Raw genomic sequence first — 24339 nt, 5'->3', positions numbered from 1 at the left:
AGAAAGAATAAGAATGGCAGTTATGATAACACATAAATAAGCTAAACATTTCTTAGGAAGAGAAAGCCTCAGAATGAAATACCACAAGTCAACATTTTACAAGAGACAGACTTAAAAAAAAAAAAAAAGACATAAAGTTTCAGTAATAGATAGTAAGTAGGGACTTTCACCCAATGGTTATCTTTGACAGATCAAGAACATGTTAAATAAATATATGCAATGTCAGAAACAATGTACTTCATAAGATTATTTTACCACATTTTTCCAAGCATAGTATGGGATTTACATTTAATGTGGTAGTATTTTCTTTTTCTGTTTTCTTATATTAAATTTATGTAAGAATTTATTTCTGTCATAAAATTTTTTGTGTGTACAATTATGCTGCCTTGCATTTAAGGAAATACAGTGATACATATATATTAAAATGCAAGTGCCCCAAGTCAGGGACTTGGTCCACTTTGCTTTCTGCTGTATCTCCAGCACCTTAACAGTGCTTGAAATATATTAAAAAAGTGAAGTTGCTCAGTCATGTCTGACTCTTTGCGACCCCATGGACTGTAGCCTACTAGGCTCCTCTGTCCATGGGATTTTCCAGGCAAGAATACTAGAGTGGGTTGCCATTTCCTTCTCCAGAAGATCTTCCTGACTCAGGGATTGAACCCAGGTCTCCTGCATTATAGGCAGACGCTTTACCATCTGAGCCCCCAGGGAAGTCTTGGAATATATTAGGCATTCAATAAATATTTATTAAATTATTAACACATAGAAAAATTGATGCTTTTGAACTGTGGTGTTGGAGAAGACTCTTGAGAGTCCCTTGGACTGCAAGGAGATCCAGCCAGTCCATTCTGAAGGAGATCAGCCCTGGGATTTCTTTGGAAGGAATGATGCTAAAGCTGAAGCTCCAGTACTTTGGCCACCTCATGCGAAGAGTTGACTCATTGGAAAAGACTCTGATGCTGGGAGGGATTGGGGGCAGGAGGAGAAGGGGATGACCAAGGATGAGATGGCTGGATGGCATCACGGACTCGATGGACATGAGTCTGAGTGAACTCCAGGAGATGGTGATGGACAGGGAGGCCTGGCGTGCTGCGATTCATGGGGTCGCAAAGAGTCGGAGACGACTGAGCGACTGAACTGAACTGAACTATAGAAAAATGGTTTTAATTAAATCTTTAAATAACAAAAGAAACATATATTATGCCAACTTTCAATAAATGCCAGAGATTTCAGAAGTCACTGTCCTTGACTATGAAGTATTAAAACCAAATATTAATAAAAGTTCAGATGGAAAAAACCCTAAATTATTAAAATTTAAAATAGTGATCTTATAAATCATTCTTGGTCGAAGAAGAATTTTAAATTTCAGATTACTTAGAAAAGAAATGAAAAGAACATTTAGACACTAACACTTCTGGAAGTTCACTGAACTAAATTCAAAAGTGAACTCACTGCCTTAAGTTATATTGTTACTGACCATGACTAAAAAGTCACTGAAAATGATAAGCTTAGTAATTTTAAAGTTTGCTTTATCCTTTCTTAAGGAAAGAGAAATAATAAGTTAATGAAGGAATAAATATATTAGAGCAGAAAAACAAGATTATTAAATATATTAAGTGGTAAAAACATAAAATATACTCAAAGTTTGAAAATATCAATGAAATAATTTAATAGAAAAAAGATAGCAACTTTTCAAACTTCAGTGAAGGAGGAAACATCTCCTTTCCTAAAGATCTCCATCTATGGGAATGACTGATAAAGGGGTCACAGAATTATCCACAAAAAAGTATCAGGCTAGATGTTTTTATGGATTAGTTATTTTAAATCTTAAAAAAGAAATAATTCCTAGACTATAGAAATTGTTACAAAGCATAGAAACATAAAAAGCCACTCAAATTATTTTATAAAGGTAATATATCCCTTTTACTTAAAGCTATTAAAGTTAGGAAAACACACAAAACCTTAGATATCAATTTCACTTACAAATATATATATACAAAATCACAAATAAAAGACTAGCAACTCATGCACAGCTCTGTCTTAAAAGAATAAAACAGACAGCATAGGAATGTAGATTTACTTTTTCACAGCTGCAAGGGCTATTCAATATTAGAAACTCTATTAATATTAATCATCACATTAATAGAAAAAGAAAAAATCACATGACCATATTGATCTGATATTTAAAATGCCATTTGAAAAAACTAATAAAAGTCTCTGGCTTGTTTACATAAAAATGAAAACATTTCTCTCTCTAAAGTATCATAAAGTTAAGAGACTACTGATAAATGTTGAAAAAAATTCTCAAGAATTTTTGATAGCAAAGAACATTTACAATTCGAGCAAAAAAGGAAAATGTTGTAATGGAAAAATAAAAAATTCATAGAAAAGAAGAAATTTATATGGTCAATAAACACATGAATTGCTCAATTTCAGTTGTAATTTAATGAAAACAAAATACTTGATATTTGCCATCAAGTTGATAAAAAGATAAATGAAAACACTCAGTTTTAATAGGGCTGCTATGAAACCTATATAAGATGGAGCAATAATATATATTGGATGTATTAATAAATATGCTGTTAATAAGAATATAAATTTAGCAACTTTTCTAAGGGCAAGGTGGGTTATTTGGATCAATTTAAATTTTTTTCATAGCCTTATATTAAATAACAAATATATTGATTTATGATACCAAAATAATAACATAAGGATGCAGAGATTTATTTAGAAAGCTAATTTGTACATTATTACCTATATAAGAAATGATAAAAATCATTTGAACATCCAACAACAATAGTGATAACTCAGTTATTGAATATCCTTTCTAGAAAATTGCAGGCAGATTCTTTACCATCTGAGCCACCAGGAAAGTCCTTTCTAGAAAATACTGTGCACTAAGCATTAAGTTCATATTTTTGAAGAGTATTTAATGGCATGAGAAATGCTTACCATCTAATAAAAAGTGAAAAAAGAGCTTAAATAACAGTACATTCAGTAGGATTCCAATATAATTACTATATGTGAGATGCATGGGTATGTGTATTTGTGTGTGTGTCTGTGTGTGTGTATGTGCTTATACAAAATAAAGTACTCCAAAACATAGTGTTCACTTATTGTGTGGTCAACTAAAGGTGACTGAAATTTCTGTTGTAACCCTTTTTAACAATTATCTACTTTCTTTTTTATAGTGAGCATGTATTATATTTATAATAAAACTTTTTTGATGTAAAAGAAAGAAAAGTAATTTTTGGAAAACAAAAAAAGCTCGAATATCCCAACTATGTCTGATGCAGTAGACAGGAACTTGAGAAAACTCTGGGAGATGGTGAGGGATAGGGAAGTGGCATGCTGCACTTTATGGGGTCATGGAGAGTTAGACATGACTTGGCAACTGGACAACAACAACAATGGCAACTATATCCACCTGATCTGGTTGTGTAATTTAAACTCTTAAAATGTCCATTTAAGAGCTACATAAACCATCAGCTGCTAAAATAAAATTAATTAATATGCAAACTGTGTACATATCTATCATTATCTATATATATAGTAGAACACTATGGATATAATCAAGAAGAGAAAACTGTGCCTTAAATTATGTGATAGGATGTATTCAACAATATTTACTCAAAAAAATTCTTGAGCCCCTAGTCTGAAACAAATACCATATGAGTTATTGTAAATGAAATGGCAAACCAACCAGATATGGAACTTAAAGTCTAGACTAGAGTTTTTCAGCCTTTAAAAAATCATGACCCAAAGGAAGAAGTCTACTTTACATCATGACCCAGCACATACACGTATGTGTGCTCACTGGCTGTGAAACAAAATTTCCATCCACCAATACTCATATTTATGGTAGTAAATATGCCATCCCTCTGATCTATTCTATTCTACTCCAAATCTCTGAAAATGTCAATTGTGCACCCCACTCCAGTACTCTTACCTGGAAAATCCCATGGATGGAGGAGCCTGGTAGGCTGCAGTTCATGGGGTCGCTAAGAGATGGACGTGACTGAGCAACTTCACTTTCACTTTTCACTTTCATGCATTGGCGAAGGAAATGGCAACCCACTTCAGTGTTCTCGCCTGGAGAATCCCAGGCATGGGGGAGCCTGATGGGCTGCCGTCTATGGGGTCGCAGAGAGTCGGACACGACTGAAGCGACTTAGCAGCAGCAGCAACTGGTTTTATGAACATCTAATAAGTTGTGACACACAGAAAATCTACCCTCTTAGGAAGATCTCAGTTGGTAACTGGGACAAACATGATGGACAAACATTCAAATCCTTAAAATGAGAGATTGGGTCCATAGAAAAGTATGATTGTGAAATATCACAAGCCACTTTGTATCTGCTTAGACATTACAAGCGTTTCCCTGTTGGCTCAGATGGTAAAGAATCCACCTGCAATGCGGGAGACCTGGTCAATCCCTGGGTTGGGAAGATCCCCTGGAGGAGGACATGGCAACCCACTCCAGTATTCTTTGCTGAAGAATCCCCATGGACAGAGGAGCACGGGGGGCTACAGTCCACAGGGTTGCAAAGAGATGGACTCGACTGAGCAACTAAGCAGACATTCCAAAGGACATTTGGAGGAGCTTACTTGGAGGCACAGTGCCCTAAATGCAGACAAAAGGAAAGGTTAAACACACACTGGGAAGTTTTATAGGATAAAAGCATCTAGCCTCTTCATTCTTGGTTAATCTCTCTTTACCATGCATTCACCCGTAAATCTTTCCCTGTACAATTACTCCTAAACATCCCAGAATGTCTGAAATCACGCTTCCTATCTGCCTTTCCCATCAGACACAACTCTTAATTCCTCAGAGTCAAGTCAACTTTGGCACAGTTACCACCAAATAAAAGTTTTGTGGATGTCCAACTCTTTGTGACCCTATGGACTGCAGCACACCAGGCTTCCCTGTCCTTCACCACCTATACAGTCCTGTGGCCACTGCTGAGTTTTCTGAGTGGCGCTTGCTCAAACTCATGTCTATTGAGTCGGTGATGCCATCCAACCATCGCATCCTCTGTTGTTCTCTTCTACTCCTGTCTTCAATCTTTCCCAGCATCAGGGCCTTTTCTAATGAGCTGGCTCTTTGCATCAGGTGGCCAAAGTATGGGAGCTTCAGCTTCAGCATTAGTCCTTCCAATGAATACTCAGGACCGAGTTCCTTTAGGATTGACTGGTTTGATCTCCTTGCAGTCCAAGGAACTCTCAAGAGTCTTCTCCAACACCATAGTTCAAAAGCATCAATTCTTTGGCACTCAGCCTTCTTTACAGTCCAACTCTCACATTCATCCCTGGAGAAGGAAATGGCAACCCATTCCAGTATTCTTGCCTGGAAAATCCCATGGATGGAGGAGCTTGGTGGGCTACAGTCCACGGGTCGCAAAGAGTCGGACACGACTGAGCGACTTCACTTTCTCACATTCATACATGACTACTGGAAAAACCATAGCTTTGATTATATGGACCTTTGTGGGCAAAGTAATGTCTCTGCTTTTTAATATGCTGTCTAGGTTGGTCATAGCTTTTCTTCCAAGGAGCAAGTATCTTTTAATTTCATGGCTGCAGTCACCATCTGCAGTGATTTTGGAGCCCCAGAAAATAAAGTCTGTCACTGTTTCCATTGTTTACCCATTTGCCGTAAACTGATGGGACTGCCATGATCTTAGTTTTTTGAATGTTGAGTTTTAAGCCAGTTTGTTTCACTCTTCTCTTTCACTTTCATCAATAGGTTCTTTATTTCCTCTTTCTTTTCTGCCATAAGGGTGGTGTCATCTGCATATCTGCTGCTGCTGCTAAGTTGCTTCAGTTGTGTCCGACTCTGTGCGACCCCATAGACAGCAGCCTACCAGGCTCCTCCGTCCCTGGGATTCTCCAGGCAAGAGTACTGGAGTGGGTTGCCATTTCCTTCTCCAATGAATGAAAATGAAAAGTCAAAGTGAAGTCGCTCAGTCGTGTCTGACTCCTAGAGACCCCATGGACTGTAGCCCACCAGGCTCCTCCATCCATGGGATTTTCCAGACAAGAGTACTGGAGTGGGTTGCCATTGCCTTCTCCATATCTGGGGTTATTGCTATTTCTCCTGACAATCTTGATTCCAGCTTGTGCTTCATCAAGTCTGGCATTTTGCATGATGTACTCTGCATATAGTTTAAGTAAGCAGGGTGACAATATACAGCCTTGATGTACTCCTTTCCTAATTTTGAACCAGTCCATTGTTCCATGTCCAGTTCTAATTGTTGCTTCTTGACCTGCATACAGGTTTCTCAGGAGGCAGGTCAGGTGGTCTGGTATTCCCATCTCTTTAAGAATTTTCCACCGTTTGTTGTGATCCACCCAGTCAAAGGCTTTAGTGTAGTCAATGAAGCAGAAGTAGATGTTTTTCTGTAATTCTCTTGCTTTTCTATGATCCAATGGATGCTGGCAATTTCATCTCTGGCTCCTTTGTCTTTTCTAAATCCAGTTTAGATCTAAATCATGTACTATTGAAAACTGACTTCTTTCAGTCCTGTGGCCACTGCTGAGTTTTCTGAATATGCTGGCATATTGAGTGTAGCACTTCAACAGCATCATCTTTCAGGATTTGAAATAAAGTTCTAAGGAACTAATTAATAAATGAATGTATGACTAAACTACCATGCACTTTGAAATTTTATTCTTCAGCCCTGGGACCAAAGTGACACAGCATGAGTGAAAGTGGATAATTGATGAGGGACATTAATAGGGTTTCTTATATTGTAGAGAAAACCTCCAAGCAAAGGAAAGTCTTTAAGAGCTTCTAATTGCAAAAGGATTAAAAAATTCTGATAAACTTCAAAATAAATTACGTGGAAATATGGAATGCTGGAAACCCAATGTCAGTTCCTTCTTACTTGCTTGTCATCTGTTTAATTCTTTCATCATCATGTATTCAAGACATTTTAAACCTTACATCTATGCAACCATATGTAGAAAAGAGAAAGTACCCACTTCTGAAATTGGGAAATTTAAAAATAGTACTAGAATTCTTACATGTGTTCCCAAACATGAACCCCCCTCCCACCTCCCTCCCCATAACATCTCTGTGGGTCATCCCCATGCACCAGCCCCAAGCATGCTGTATCCTGCGTCAGACATAGACTAGCGATTCAATTCTTACATGATAGTATACATTAAAGATTTTAAAATTAAAAAAATAAAAAACTTAATACTAAAAAAAAAAAAAAAAAAAGATCTAAGATTTTTGTTCAGCAAAGTGTATCATGAATAAAATACAAGACCAAATGATGTTTTGGAGCAACAACCTGTACCATAGATGAGCAAGAAAAGGATATGAATAAACATTTTGGAAAGGAACATTAAAATGGCCAATAAGATGTTAAATCTTCCAAGTAGTAAGATGCAAAAGTCAATAACATCAGAGACAGAAAGGAAAGTAACTACAAGGCAGAAAAAGAGTCATGTCTCCAGGACTGCTTATCAAAACAATATCAGATGATTCAACCTCAACACTGAAAGCTAGAAGTCAGGGACGAGTATCTTCAACATCTCAAAGGAAAGTGGTTTCCAACCTAAAATGTTCCGCTTACTCTCTCTATTGATCAAGTCAAAGGGTGAAAGGAAGATGCTTGAGAAATGCAGAGAATTGATAATTTACTCCCTTTTCTCAGGAAGAGACTGTAGAATGTGTTTCACCAAACCAACAATGGAATATACTGAGAAAATGCCTTAACTATTACAGAATAATAGTTAAGGGAAATTCCAAGATGATAATTTGAGGAGGACTTGAGACAACTGTGGTTGTGCAGCCTTGAAGACCCGTTGGTTCAGAGGTAGTGGCAACTTTCTTCACATCTCATTGGCCAGAAAGCATGACATGTCCTTTTATGAACCAATCATTAGCAAGAATGTGATGTATCCCTAAGATACAGCCTGACTTCCCGAGCTGAATGGGGGAGGTGTGGAGGTGCATACAGTGTTGAACAAAGTCAGGTTCTGTTTGGCAGTAAGAAGAGGGTATTGGATGCTGGTTAAGCCAGGAACAATATCTGCTCCAACACTACAATCATACATGAATATATAGGTGTATGTGTGTATTCCAGATCACTGAATCTCTTCTAATAAGCTATATATAAAACTGTGTCAATGCTAAACTGTAAAAAAAATAAATAAATAAATAAATAAATAAAAATAGTACTAGAACCCCAGGTAAACCACAAAGCTCTAAATCTCATAGTTTTTCTCAATGACCAATTTAAGCACTGTTAAAAGATTTCTTCCTGCCATCATTCACGTTCATTGTGGGGCCATGATTTCCTTCTCTGGAATGTAAATTTCTGATTCCTTTACAACCACAGATGCATAGAGCACGTTGCTGCTGAAGTGTGGTCTGACAATTTAAACCTGGGGAATTACTGTAAAGGGAATTGTATGGAAAACAGGAAACCTGGTCCCTGCCAAATAGATGAGGAAAAGAAAAGTAATTGATACGTATAAAAATTACAATGAAAATAGAGTGGCTATTCAGAAACAATTTGGGACTCTGATAATTGGTGAAGATAGGAGAACAAAACTGAAAAATAGAAGTATCTTCACCTGGCTTGGGAGTCTCCAATTTCACAGGGTGAGCAAGAAGGTTCCTTAGGTGAAAGGCATCAGATAATGCCAGGGAACCTTTTTCTCATACAATATTTCCTATTGCTTCCTTAAAGGAGAAACTTCAAAACAATAACAGCTTCTCTCTCTCTCTCTCTCTCTCTCACACACACACACACACACACACACACACCACTGAGGTGTTCCTTCTTTGTTGATAAATGTTGACCCAAGTGTTAGGCTTGATGCATACTCATGTATAAACTGGTAAATATTCAGTGGATAAATAAATCAACAAAGGAATGAATGATTGTGGAAAAACTATTCTTCATTGCTGCTTTGGCTTTGCTGTCTAGGGAACAGGCTGAGAGGTAACATAAAATGATCTAAATTATCAGAAGAAAGCTTCATGGAGATAAATATTGAAGAACTCCATTGCTTTACGAAAGTCGTACCAAAACAGAAAAGGAATAATTTACCACTCGTTCGTAATACTAACATTACGCCCTCTCTTCTTCGTTCATTTACTTGAACAAATGGAAAGTTTTCCTGTCAGCCTAGCTGAAGTCAGTGGTGTCAACTTTTGCACTTTCTCATAAACACTCTGAGAATTAGCACCATGATTTCAAGGCTTGGTATGAGACAGAGAAATTAATGAGAGTCATAGGAGGATTGTAAAGTCATAGACTCTAGTCTGTGTCATCACAATGTATTCAAAAGGGGTCATTCTTCCTGTGGAGAATGGCAGTTCCAATACTGCTGTTGTGATTGTGATCATTTTAGGATTTTCTTTGATTCAAGTGTTCTCCTTGTTTATTTCGGAGAAGAGCTTTCTCTGACTTTTCTTTTTCCCATCATAACACCAGACTAGTCACTACTTAACAAGAACCAAATGATGTTAAATTTCAGAATGACTCTGAGTCAAAATTTTTCTTAAGCTGAAAGAAAAAGATGGCTACCACAGCAACCTGATTGGTTAATTACAGTTAGGAAGCTGTGCAAGGGGTGGTTCTGGGTTTTGGGATCTGAACACAAATATGATTCATATGGAGTTTTCATTGTCATCAAAGTTAAGTGATTCATGTGCCAAACATGCTACTTAAGTGAACTTTCATATCTTTTCCTCCAAACATATTCATTTAAAAAATTTCAGTTCCTAAAGTTTATTTCAGAATTTTGAGCTCTGCTAAAATAAAATGTATTCAACTGATTTTAAACAGCTTTGAAAACAGTTTAGTAAATCTGGAATTCATAGGCGTTTCTGCTATGGTTTTTCCTATGTTACATAAAAATGGTCATTTCTCCCATTGCAGTAGAAGAAAAGAATGTGATTATTGTAGAAACTGGAATTCTGGGTTTTTAACCATGATCCAACACAAACGGCTGTGGTTTGGGGGAACTTAACCTATCCTAAACTCAACATCCTGAGCTGGAATTAATTGCTCATTAGAAGCAGAAAGAGTTCTTTTTTCACTCTAATGTAACTAAAGCATAGGCTTTTTTTTTTTTTTGACATATTATGGAAAAATAATGTGGTTCTGAACTTTCTTTTTCTGATTTTTGGTATTTAGGTTTGGGTTTGAGCCAGAGATAGCCTAACTTATTTGATTATAGCATAAAAAGAATGATTTTATTTTGACTTTTAGAGAGAAGTGATGAAATGATACCAGCATTTGGTTTGGGTTCAGTTCTGTTGGGTTAAAAACAAATTACGAGTGATAATTAAAGATAATTCCAGCAGAGATTCTCTTTCTTTCAAACATCTCTTGTAGAAAAAACATCTCAATAGCTGTCACAGTGGCCTTCCTTTCTTCTGTTCCACAGGGAGTCGGCAGGGGTTGGAGTATCAGCTTTGTTACCGATCATGTGACTACGCACAGAGTCTCAAAACACTAGTGTCCTCATCTGTAAAATAGAATTGAAGACACCTACCACATGGAGTTGTCTGGAATAGTTAATATAAGGTATTTGCTTATAGATCAGTGTTGATGCCATTGTTACTACTGAGCTGGCTGTAGCAACATTTACTGAGTAAATAATTTACATATATTCTCCTTGTAGTCCTCTCTCCCTATTTCAAATCCTTAACTAGACCCAGGCATTTCTTTTTCTCTTTTTAAATTTTTTCTTTTTTCTTTGAAGTATAGCTGTTTTATAATGTTTCAGCAAAGTGATTCAGTGATACATATATATATACATGTATTCTCTTTCAGATTCTCTTCCATTATAGGTTATTACAAGATACTGAATATAGTTCCCTCTGCTATACAGTAGGTCCTTTTTGTTTATATATTTTATGTATAATAGTGTGTATCTTTTAATCTCAAATTTCAAACTTATCCCTTCCTGGCTTTCCCTTTTGGTAACTGTAAGTTTGTTGTTGTTTTTTTTTTCCTCGTGTCAAAGTGTTTCTTTGCTTCAGGATTTTTGCAGAGTTGAAAACAGAAGCTTCTAACGTTCTTTTCGTTTCTGGTCTTTGATTTTAGCGCAAGCTCATTAAAGAGATTAGGTGTGCCCCTGGGGTCAGGGATGAAAGGAACACACTTTGGAAGGAAAAGTTTGTGTGGGGGAGACAGGGAAATAGATATTGACCTCCTGACCCATGGACTTTGCCAAAAGTGCCTTATAACCGGTCCTGACAGTTACCACCTGAAAGAGCTGTGGGCACCTCAGGGGTAACCAGAGTGAGCATGACTGGAAGACCTTCCACATGCTCTGTGTGCTGTACAATGCCCCCGAACTCTGGAATAACCAAAGAGGTTCAGCTCCAACAATGACTGAGAACAGCTGTCTGCCCAATGGAACATATTATTTCTGAGCACCTCAGTACATGCACCACTTAAAAATTCCTCACCTTCTTGAACACTTTACTGCATGCCAGATGCCATTCTAAGTGCTTTACATGTAATAGTTCATTCGTGGTCACAATACTTACATGAGATACTGCTATTATCCGAATGTTAAAGAAGACTGAGAGGCTAAATAAATGGGCCAAATTTAGCCAGTTAGCAAGTGGTGTAGCCTGAGTATGAACACAGGGCCCATGCTCTAAAATGCTTCCCGTACGTGCTGTGTGTTGGGTCTAAAATTCAGGACCTCTATCTGTGGGCTTAGGAAGACTGGGTGAGAAGGCACTAGCTTGGAGTAGCATCTTCAGGGGAGACTTCAAACAGTGCTGATTGAGGAGTCATGAACTGTGTAAGTTGTGGCAACTGGCCTTGGGCCACTGGGGGAAGACTTGGAAACAAAAGACTGCTTTAGAGGGAGTTAAAGGCCAGGCTGCTGGAGAAATCAGTGCTACCCCTAGGATCAGGTCATTACCCACAGGAAAGCAGTTTGACTGGGAGATGTGGGGTAACTTGGGCTCTGTACATAGAAGAGAGGTGCTGAAGGAGCTTCAGGCCATGATGCGGCAGCAGAAAGGTATGGGGAAAATGCCTTAACAGCCAAGGCGCTCTTGCCCCTCGGTTTCATCAAGGGACTGTTTCTAAGGATAGATTCTATTGACCTGTCTCCTGTTCCCTTCTAGACTTCCCCTACGCTGCCTAATTTTTACCTACTTAGGGTTAAATCAAACACCTGCTTTAGAAAGAGAAGTCTTTCAGGGAGTGGGAAGAACCTTCATGGATTTGATTATTTGCCCCAACTCTACTTCCCCCAGCTCAGAGTGATGAAAATGAACTACAGGAGAATAGGTACTTAAATGGAGGACCATGAAGAGAGGTAACCTTGGACTCCTGAGCACTCTGGAGGGAAGCATGGTCTTAAGTGTAGTATGATAACGAGGTAGGAGGGATTATGGGTCAGGAAACCTGGGGAGACATCCTTGAAGACTGATAGATAGGGAGGGGCTATAGAACATCTCCAAAGTGTGTCCAGAAAAGAAGGAAGAAGGAAACTTCCTTCTTTGGCCACTGGCTCAGATGGTTCCCCTGCTCCCACTTCTGGGTTCATGTTCTGTCATTGCTGTTTAGTCACTAAGTTGTGTCTGACTCTTTTGCAGCCCCATGGACTGTAGCCCACCAGGCTCCTCTGTCCATGGGGTTTCTTAGGGAAGAATACTGGAGTGAGTTGCCATTTCCTCCTCCAGGGGATTTTCCTGACCCAGTGATTGAACCCCAGTCTCCTGCATTGGCAGGCTGATTCTTTACCACTGAACCAGCAGGGAAGCCCGTTCTGTGACTAGTACAAAGTTACTGGATTTTAGTGTACTTTGTGTAGGCTAGTCCAGTATCTTACAACCAGTAACTTTTTTTCCTATGGAGAAAATCATTCCCAGGTTCAAGCCACCGATTTCTTACTGGTTTTCTGAAACATAGTTTATTTTTATGTTGGGGATTGCCTGTAAACATGTTGCCTTCTTTCAAAGTAATACATGTTTAAAAGCTAGAAATTCACTCACAAAATCTTCTTCCATATGGCTAATATGTCATCACGGTCCTGTGAAAGCCACACTGAAATACAGGAGGATTGATGCTACCAACCAAAAGAAAAAAAGAATCTTCAATTCATTCTGTTGTCTTCTTTCCTAGAAATTTCCCTCCTCCCTGAAATCTAGATGAGTGAGGCCCAGTCTTTCAGGTGGCATCTGAAGGTTTACCAGTGTCACATTCCATCAAAACTCAAGCCCTTCCAAAATCCCCCTAATCTGTAGACAGTATCTGCCTTGGTACCTCTTAAACTCCTCAGTTCAGCTGTTTTAGGAAATCAGGGGAAACACTCAACTGTTGATGGAGGGACACATTCGAAAGGATGTGTTCATGGAGTTCAAGAGGGTCTCATCAACTGAGAAGGGGTCGGTTAACTCTGGTAGGAGCCAAACTACAACCATTGCGGATACATACATTTGATGGTTCTAATTCATTACCTCATTCCATCTTGTGAAGCTTTTCAGAACAGCATATGTACTTGTTACAAAACAACAACCCATGCAGTTACAGACAGAGCAATTCTTACCCAGGGAAAATGAGTTACTTTTTATCATTTCAAAGCATTCTATTGCCTCTTTCTAAGGCAAATTCCTAGGTCTTGGGTGAATCAAAATGTCACTTGCTTATCTGAACAAACAGCCAACGGTCTGTTTATTTTTCATGAATAACTCAGTGAAGCCAGCTGCGTTCTTGGGGTAGCTCAAAGATACTGAACCAGTAGACAAAAAGAAATCTTCTTCCTTTTACCTAGCCAACAATGGCAGTGACTTTAAGAATGATAATAGAATCATCTTTTCTTATGGTAAACTTGAAAATATCTGAAGGGAAAAGTCTTCATCTCTCTTTTCTTGATAATCTAAGAAGATAAAGTTTATATCATTATAAAAACTAGGAATTATAGTAGACAACTCCTAATTGTGCCCGATGTCCATTTTTCCCTCGTGACAGCAGCTTGATCTCCTTTCAGGGACTGCTTCTTCACTTATACTCATTCATCGAATTTATGTAGATCTGTTTCTACTTTCTGGTTCCAGGAGTGGCCTTGTGATGTAATTCTGACCAGTAAGAGTACTACATCTTTCTGGCCGTGGGAGCTCAAGAGGGGACAGGTGACCCAGGTTGAATCAACAAACCATTGAGGACTGTATTGAACATCAGTTCTAGGACTTTCTGGATATACTAGGGATGAGACAATCTCTTTCTATAGAGTTGCTGGGTTGAGGCTGCTGATGGCTGTCTTGTCACCATATAGGGGAGTCCCTTGACAATGGTCCCAACAGAGAGAAGCACAAAAGTTATTCTCCTAATAACGAGCTCCTAATGGCCTGTGGGAAGGAGTAGGACCCAGCTTTGCCTGAAGTCAGATACACCTATGGACCTTAAACTTATGTAAGCCAACAAAGTTTCTGTTTTTGCTTAGGCCAGTTTGAATTAGGTTTCTGTTGCAACTTAACAGCCACTGACTAATCCATACTTGTTTTTTAATGTCCCTAGTTTTTAACAGATGCCCTCCAGGAGAAAGAGAAGGAAAAATATGGACAAGTCTCAGTTCTGGTATTGGACCGCTAAACAGCGGGAGCTCATCTCTCTTATCCCTTATGTTTAGAACATGACCTTCTGATGGTTTTTGTACTTGTGTGGCTATTACACATTCCATCTTAAATCTGCTCCTAAGACAGCTAGCACGATCTTAGCATCTTGACCTCCCTTTCCTCTGACTACAGGATTCACCAGATGTGCCCCTCACTGTTAAGACAGCTGCCAAGTATGTCCTTTGAGTTGGTTTCTAAATCATCTTCATATTAGAAGAAACAAATCTTTCAGAATGCTTTTATTTCTTCACCCAACCATCTCTGTTCCAACCATGACCTACGTGAATTAATCCCCTTTGCCAAAACACATAGTGCTATGCCTTTGACAATGGAAACCAGCCTACCTCCCTCCCACCCTTTTATAGGTAAATATTCTTCCAATTTAGCCAAAGAATTAAAAAGAGGAAAGGGATATAATATATGCCATGTAACTCTTGAATAAAGATAGTAATAATGGTGCTAAAATTTTTAGAAAACTTTAGAACCATCCCATTTCTAAAGTTACTTACAGGATATTCACGCTGCTGTTAAATAAGCAGATAATCTTTATCTGCTAATAATAATAATTTTTAAAAGCCCAACAACAATAAACCATAGCCTGTGGCCAGATGACTGTGACAGTCTTTACAAGTTTTACAGAACATAAAATGGCAGCAGATATCAGGTATTATGTTATTATGTTTTCTGTTGGCAGGAAAAAAAAAGTTCTCAGCTAGCCTATCTGGCTCACTTAATTGGGCCTATAAAAACTCACCAGTCATCTCACTCACAGCCATTGAATTTCCCTCAACTTGTTCTTTACAGCTTTTCAGAGCCTAGATGGGAACACAGATACAAAACAGACTTGCTGAAAAGATTTTTTAAGGTCTCATGTCCATATTTACAAACCTTGCAATCTGTGTGTATTCATTTATTTTAACACAAATGAAGTGAATAAATCAAGAACTCCTTTGGGAAAAAGAAAAACCTGTGTGTTTGAGGAGCAAAGAACAAAATATAGGACTGAGGCAACTTCCAAATGCTCTCTGTCGCTTTCCCAGCACCCCTCACACACACCCCGCTTTCAACAGAATTAACTGCTTTCTCTGCACTCATTTAGAAGATAGTATCACTCTACACGAGAGCATTTCTCACGTAGATTAATGCCCTTTCTCTTGGTTTTGGCTTAAATGCTTGTATTCCTGGCTAGACTGTGAGTTCTTCCAACACAGAGACAGTACACTTTGTTTACCAGTACTGGGCCTACACTAAGACTGAGAAAAGGTTGGTTAGAATGGAATAGGAGACACAGAAAAAGGAAAAGGGAAAAAGAGATGTGAGAGCAAGGGAGAACCCAAGAGAGCAGTAAGAGAAATCCCTGGCTTTGGGCCACTGAGCAGGTGTAACATCGGTAGAAAACTACCCACAAGATGGCTGGGGAAGATTCAGAAAGTCAGAGGCGGGACCGAAGCATAGTCCCACTGATACAAATACATTTTAAAAATATCAAGGAGCAGCCTTTCTTAAAAGCATGCTCCAAAATTTCTCAAGGATTTTCTTTCAAGTTTCTAATAAACAACCTGCACAATTCTGAACATTTCTTGTTCAGAAATGGACAGTTATATTATGACACCTGGTGAAAAGTGACTGCAAACTGCATCCTAATTTCAGAGATATGAAAAAAAATAAAACCACCAAAAATATGAATAGAACCTAATAATCTCTTTTCAGTGATTCATAGATCCTAATACTCTTTCCATGATTGTTTTACTCATTTTGGCTTTGAAAACTTTTGTGAGCATTCTTTCATTCTTTTTGGCCTATCTTAAAAGTAGTTACTAGGTAACTTATTCCTCTAATTTTTTTCTCAATTGATCCAAAGTTCTCCAGTGTAGTGTGACTCTTGGGAGTTTCTCTCAGACGTCTCAATCTGAGGTATTGGGAGCTAGAGGAATTCTGAGTCCATGAAAGTATTTTTTGATGATGCTGGTCCACATAATGATTTTGTTAGAGAAGTTGAACTACTTCAGTATTTACTGAAGAGACTGGAATCAATGTCCTATTTTATAAAACTTGTGGGTCAGAAAGCCTGAAGGAGAAGCACCTAGGAGCCCTCTTTTGGGCTCCATCCCTCCTCTTCATAGACTGTTTTTCAGTTTTTAACAGGCACCCTTGGTCATGGTGAAGATCAGCCAATCTAGGAGCCACAGTCTCATAAAAGCTGTCTTGTTGGGTCTGGCTGACCGACAGAAATGAAAGACCAAATTTCTAAACATGCTTTCCTGGATCTCTCAAAAAGTAGCGAGACAATGGTGTGATTTCTCAGGCCCATGTTGGACAATAGATAATAGTGTTTTTCCATGGCTTGTGGAAAGGACAGGAAAGGATGCTGATATTCTAATCCCTGGTTTGGAATATCACAGACAATCACAAAGGGCCACTCAGCTTTTATGACAGTGCATTTCCCAAGAATCCTTTCGGGACACCATGGTCCCCAATTGTTTGGGAAATGTAAAATCAGTCACTTCTGGCAAAGCTCAACACACCTGAGCATGGGAAACACAAATTAGAGAGATACTCTTTCACTCACTAGATTGTTCATCTGGTTACGCATTTGCCTGGCACAGAAACAGAATGAAATAGGGAGGACCTGAGTGCATAGTCATCCAGCGTAGGTTTGGTAAATCAGAGGAAACTTTAAGTCTCATGACTGCTAATAATTTTCATCCTTTCAACTTGATGTAAGGAGATCATATAAAATAAGGTTCAAACAACCAGGACTGCTTTATCTATTGTGAAATTATTTATCTTTATTTTGCTCATAGGAATTCATACTGGTTTTGAGAAGAAAGACTTTTTAATGCATTGGACATGGAGTTCTGCTTTGGTTCTGGTGGAAACAACTTCCCTTTATCATGTTTGATTGAGAGAGGACAGTCTTATGTATAGAGTCTTCCATCAAAGTCAATAAGTCAGTCTTGATTAAGGCTGGAATGAAGTGAATAGTTATAGATTGTTATTCTATGAAAATATTTTGCTTTTGTTACTGACAGTCTAAAGGACTAGTTGCTCCATCACAGTCAATGCCATTCTGCTTAATCCTAACATTGGTAATAAAACCAATAAATAGTTGTTTCTTCTGATCTGTAGTCACAGGATGCTTATCTTTGGAAAAGACTGAAGCCATTTGCTTGGTGATTGCTAGTCCATACCACGTACTTCTGATAAGTGTTTTTAAACTCTGCCATACAAAGTAAAATCTACTGGGCTAAGAAATGTCAGTTGCTGTGCACAACAGTGATAGATGCTGAAACTGACTTTTGGACCCCTCTGTAAAAGCACTAGGTTTCATGCATGAGAAACCACACTATCCAAATAAAAACTAGAGCGAATCAGCTTAGTGGTTGGACTCTACTCTCCCAATGCTGACCTCATGAACACAAATGTGGGTGTGAAAATCAAGAAAGGAAACTTTCCTTTAAAAGATCAGTCCCCAGCAGATGAATGGATAAGAAAGCTGTGGTACATATACACAATGGAGTATTACTCAGCCATTAAAAATAATATATTTGAATCCGTTCTAATGAGGTGGATGAAACTGGAGCTGATTATACAGAGTGAAGTAAGCCAGAAAGAAAAACACCAATACAGTGTATCAACAATATATATGGAATTTAGAAAGATGGTAATGATAACCCTGTATGCAAGACAGTAAAAGAGACACAGATGTATAGAACAGATTTTTGGACTCTGTGGGAGAGGGAGAGGGTGGGATGATTTGGGAGAATGGCATTGAAACATGTATACTATCATGCAAGAAATGAATCGCCAGTCTAGGTTCGATACAGGATGCTTGGGGCTGGTGCACTGGGATGACCCAGAGAGATGATATGGGGAGAGAGGTTCAGGATTGGGAACTCATGTACCCCTGTGGTGGATTCATGTCAATGTATGGCAAAACTAATACAGTATTGTAAAGTAAAATAAAAATAAATAAATAAATAAAAGAAAAAAAAAGAAATGTTTAAACAAGTCTCAGAATGAAGGAAAATATTTGTAATATTTCTGAAAAATGACATGTGTCCAGAATATGCAAAGATTTCTCATAAATCAACAATAAAATGATGGTCAACTTAAAAAAAAAAAGTAAAAGATCAGTCCTTCAAAAGAGATGGTGTGGTCACCATGGATAAGATCGTTCCTTACGTGGTTCTCAAAACAGCCCTGAAAACTGCAGAAAAAGGCAGTAATCATCAAAGAGGATAAGAGAGCTTGCCTTCTTGAAAAAGACAACAGAATGAATTAGGCTATTTTGAAAAAACCCAGAAAAATGTTTCTTTAAAGGTCACAATATTCTTTTGTCTTCATGAATGTGGAATGATTTGATAAAGAACCCTCTAATAAAAAAACTGCCCTTGTCTCAGAATAAAATGATCTTAGTGTACTGGTAAGATTAGCAAAATGTGAAGAAAGCTAAGCACCAAAGAATTGATGCTTTTGAACTGTGGTATTGGAGAAGACTCTTGAGAGCCCCTTGGACTGCAAGGAGATCCAACCAGTCCATTCTGAAGGAGATCAACCCTGGGATTTCTTTGGACGGAATGATGCTGAAGCTGAAATTCCAGTACTTTGGCCACCTCATGCGAAGAGTTGACTCATTGGAAAAGACTGATGCTGGGAGGGATCGGGGGCAGGAGAACGGGACGACAGAGGATGAGATGGCTGGATGGCATCACTGACTCGATGGACGTGAGTCTGAGTGAACTCTGGGAGTTGGTGATGGACAGGGAGGCCTGGCATGCTGCGATTCATAGGGTCGCAAAGAGTTGGACGCGACTGAACTGAACTGAACTGAAAGTGTTCAGATGCGATATACTAACATTTGATATCTTTGAATGGATATCTTTCAGACCTTTCCAAAATTTATTTCTAATAATTGTTTTCCAAAGGAGAGATGGCTTCTGTTTCATGGTCTGTGAATGCTTGACCAGATGTCTGAGACTCAAGAGATGGAGGTTAAGGATTAAGGCTCAGTAGATAATGACCAAGATTCCCTGTCCTTTTTAAAATAACTAACATCTGCTCCATCCAAACAAGCAGGCATACAAGTGCAAGAGGGAATAAATATGAAAGCAATTAAAATGAACTACTGTGCATTAGTGTGGTTTGATTTATAGAAACAATTTCTGTAGGAGAAAATGGGCTGTGGTTTAGGTAATGTTCATATCCATGAAACCCAAGTAACCTAAATATACATTGATATGTATAGGACATTCCTAGCCATGTTCTTCTGCTCTTAACTATGTCAGTAAAGATGAGTGCAATGAATTCAGGCATAGACTTACCCAGTGAAGGTCATAGTCAGGTCTTGCTCTTCCTTCGTCATCCTCATATAAAGCGAAACCTTCTCTCCGAGCCTGGTAATACTCTTTCCGCAACTTTTGGATGCGGTCAGCACTTCCGCTCATGGACCGGCTACTGTAGGACATAATCAGACAAGTAGTCACATGGTGAGCAACATCCTAGAAACTTGTTTCTTGATATTTTTTATTTTTTTAAAGCATCTGACATTCAAATTTGAAAGATTCAGTAATATCGTACAAACATGCCAGGAAAACTGAAATTCCTGGTAACAAAAATAAATAAAAACTACTCTTTATGTGCATATGTTTAGATCTAACTTGGGATTAATAAGTGCCTTTTGAGTGAGAACTTAAGGTCCTGACCTAGAGCAATTAAAAGAGCCATCACCTTTTCCTTAAAATTGTATGTACAGAGTTTGGTTAATTTTTTATGTAGTATCTCATTTTCTTACATAAGTGTTGCCTATTTGAGACCAGTTGTTTGACCTGAAGCTTGAATGTGATGCAGAGTGGCACGTCATGTTCAGTTCAATGACACTTGTGAATTTTTGGAGTAGAGCTGGGCTACATGCCATTATATGGGTATAGGCAGGATATAGAGAAAGAAAAGAAAGTGGAAGTCTTGCCAAGAAGTAAAAAGAAAAACAGAAAGCTGGTCATAGTAGAACATGCCATCTTGGCTACATGTCCAAGGTTTTCTTCTCTTCTTAGCTACTTCTTCCTCTCAGGAATTACAGCTTCTCCAGTAACTTATCCATTCAGCCCCACGCTAGTCAGCCAGTGGCTCCCTTTTAGCTTAGATCTGTCACCATCATTTCAACAGAATCAACATTATGTGATACAATCAGGGCTATGAAGCAAGAGGAAGTTGCTAGACAGATCTCTACAGCTGATCAACTTCTCTGATTGATCTGAGGCATAACTGAGTGCCCTATTGTGCCAGACCTTATGTTAAGACCCAGAGATCTTAAACACTTTCACAGAGCTTGTTCACAAAAAACACACAGTCAGGGAGTTAGGGAACTGAAAGGGATATGGAAGACTACAATCCACTGTGACTGATGCTACAGGTCTGCACAGGGGTTGAGGGAAGATGGATTGCTTAAACTTTAACAGGGTGAGAACAGAGCCATCGAAGGAGATCACAGAAGGCCCCAAAGAGGAGGTGACATCTTAGCTGAATCTTGAAAGATGCATAGGTGCTCAACAACTGAACAAGTGAGATGAGAAAATTCAAGGCAGACGGAAGGACAATGCAAAGAACAGAAATGAGAAAGCATGTTGCTTTGGGGGAATGTAAGGAGGTCAGTTTGGGAAGCAGTGGTCCTCAACTTCTTTTGTCCTGCCTCATAGACAGTAGCTGACATTTGCTCCCTTCCCCCTCTCATTTGGGAAGCAGATTATAATAAAAGAGAGTTTTTGTCCTTTAGGGATATTTTGAATTTAATAAATGACAAAGTAGATCATTTGCAAATGTTCGTACTATAACTCAATTTGTAACAATTAACCATAATGATACTCATATTTCATGTGTATGTGAGAAACACGGCTCTAGTATACAAGGTGTAGGGGAGGGAGCTGGGAAGAGAGACTAGTGAGATCGACAGAAGTAAGGAGCCCCACGGAGAAAACCTCTACATGCCAAAATGATCCCCAAGTATTACACTGAGTTTTAAGTTTAAATGAGATATCTAAAAGCAGTAGAAAAAAAGTCATCTATTATTCTGTTAAAACATTTAAAAATTACACTTGAACTATAAAAAGAAAATGGTGAGTAAACATTTTTTGGAAGGAAAACATTCTTCCCAAACTACTGACAGATTGTAAGCTAAGTGAAAGTAGGACCACGTGTTTCAACATCCTCTGTACAAAATTAGCATGGAGTTCTTGGCTTCCTACTTGCTCTATGGACAACAAGTAATTGATGCCTTTGATCAAGAAAAAACAATTTCTTACAGATCATTTACCTTAATTTTTCTTCAATATGTATGTTAAAACTCTCTTTCAATAGTTCTGACTTTGTTTCCTTACTATACTTTTCTTGAACAAAAGTATTTCTTGAGAACTTGATAAAGATAACAATAAGAAAAAAAGTGGAAAGTCTGATATTTTCTGAACAACAGAAGGCAGGAAAGACAGCCGAGCTTAATTCTGAAGAGCATCCCTTGCTCTTAAGTGCTCTGAGTTGCCTACGGGCCTGCATCCACTGTGCAGGCTTCTGCCCATTTCGTGCACGCATGAGTCGCGCTCAAACTCACCAGATGAGTTCAATCAACGTGGTGCAAACACAGCATACATAATCTATTAGTTTACCCAAAGAAACCGAAGCGTTGAATTCAAGCAGAATGAAGTCATCAGTAATAAAAAAAAAAGAAACTATCTGATAAGGGACTGTTTTAAAAATCCCCATAATTTTCTTACATTTGTGGGAAAAAATAATCACACTCAGACCGTAAACTATTCTTCCATATGCCTATAAATAAATAAATTTAAAAATATGGGTTTGATCAGCTTTCAGTTCTCAAATAGAAGGAATGGGGCAAGAATACAAAATCAGCTGTTTATGATTCAGAAAATACCCTATGGTTGACAGGAACATGACTATTTACCCAGAGAAGAAATCTGGCCACAGAGAAAAACAGGAAAAAGTCTAGAAATTCATGGACCATCTAAGTGCAAAACATTCTCCCTTGTGTGAATATTTTAAAGAAGTTACAGGACACCATGCAAACCTTTCATGATAAGCAGGGACTATGTTGCGACATTCATTTTCTTTCTCTGTGTAACCCTCACTCTACTTTGAGTATACCAAACTTTTTCCCAGGTAGTTGGTTTATATAATAAAATGAGGAATAGTAAATTCTGATTTTATCTTTCAGCTCTTCTCTGCAGATAATACACACAAGTTTACCATCAAATCAATAAAAATGATATACACAGCTATTGTACCCAAAGCAGTTAATTGATTCCATTTTGTGTTGAAGAGGTAGAAATCTGAGGAACATAAAAATGCCTTTGTCATAAGAGAAGCAGTAATCATAATAATTGTAATTTATGGGACATTGTATAGAAAATATATTGATACAGACGTTCACTTACTATCAATTCTGCTCAGAACAGACATCATTAATCAATTATAGCATTCCTTCCCCATAATCCTAGACATGGTCTTAGAATCTTTCTCAACCCAGAACTTTAGAAAGCTATTACCATCTATAGGAGCTGGCACTTGAGTTATATAGTTGTGTTAACAGGTGCTGTAAATATTTCAAAATCACAGAAGAATAAAGATAACTTTTATGGTTCTGTTCCATAGACATGAGAAATCTGAGGCTCATGACTAATAGATATATAAGGTCTGACTTTAAAGAAGGCTCCTTCTACCATTGCTTAATACCTTCCAACCTGTGTCTCCTCCTTCATCTAATTAGTATCTTAAAGACTGGGTCCTCTAACAACATATTGGACCAGAATGAAAGCGAAGCCTAGCTTTGAGGACTTACTTTCTGAGGTCGTCTGTTTTTCCTTCCTCTATTTACATGTTAACTTCTATTTTCCTGGCTTTATGGAACCCAGTAGTAGAGATCCTAAGAATTTTGTCTGATAGCTTCAGAAGTGATATCAGCTTATGATGTTACTCACCTACTCTTGCAACCATATAAAATCTGGTAAAGTATCAGTAATCCCATCTCCAGGTTGCTAGTTAGAAAATTTAGGCTTGCTATATTATTTGTTCACTGGATAAGGTAGAGGTTAGTCAATCATTCTTAACAAAAAAGTTCCTATTATAGCTATATACATATGTAGGTGATCAATGCCACTCCTGCACTTTCAATGTGCTGAAATTTTATTTTAAATTAACTCAAGCAGTATAACAAAACAGATTTATATTGTAGTGATTTCTTGTAAATTATGCTGCCTATGCCTTTAAAAGTAGATGTATAGTAAAACAGGCTTTTCTTATAACACTTTAAAGCTGGACAGAGTTTTAAAGCTGTAATGAATTTCAGAAACCATGTCATTTTCTTCATCGTCACCTATAGTAATATATTCCCAAATGCAATACACATCACAGTAAGGCATTATCTGCTCCACTGGAATCTAACCTTATTCTTCCTAGTTCATAATTACCTCAATTGAAAAACATTTTAAAATGAGTATTCATTTGTGCATGCCATAGTCTCCTCCCATTACTACAACAGGCTGGAGAAAAGTAACATTTATTAAGCTCCTTAAATATAATATTTATGCCTTACACACTTCATCTCATTTTATCCCCAATCAGATTTGTGAGGATGACATTGACATTTCACAGATGAGTACACTGAGGCTCAAATAAGTAGCGCAGTTGGTGAATGGTGGACCAGAGAGTGTGTGACTCCAAAG

At 38.1% G+C, this 24339-nt stretch overlaps 1 protein-coding gene across 1 annotated transcript in view; it reads right to left on the bottom strand.

Annotated features, from left to right (window-relative positions):
* The window catches only part of PARD3B (par-3 family cell polarity regulator beta), a 1141780-nt gene that overhangs the window by 109147 nt on the left and 1008294 nt on the right, over positions 1 to 24339 (bottom strand). The window contains exon 21 of the mRNA XM_052664164.1: positions 19936 to 20068. Coding sequence (XP_052520124.1) covers positions 19936 to 20068 — 133 coding nt within the window. The remainder of the gene's footprint in view (positions 1 to 19935; positions 20069 to 24339) is intronic.

The sequence above is a fragment of the Budorcas taxicolor genome, chromosome 2, assembly GCF_023091745.1.
Source record: "Budorcas taxicolor isolate Tak-1 chromosome 2, Takin1.1, whole genome shotgun sequence".
In the NCBI taxonomy this organism is placed as follows: Eukaryota; Metazoa; Chordata; class Mammalia; order Artiodactyla; family Bovidae; genus Budorcas; species Budorcas taxicolor.
Note: the sequence above shows the minus strand (reverse complement) of the source record. Positions and strands in the feature narration are given on the sequence as shown.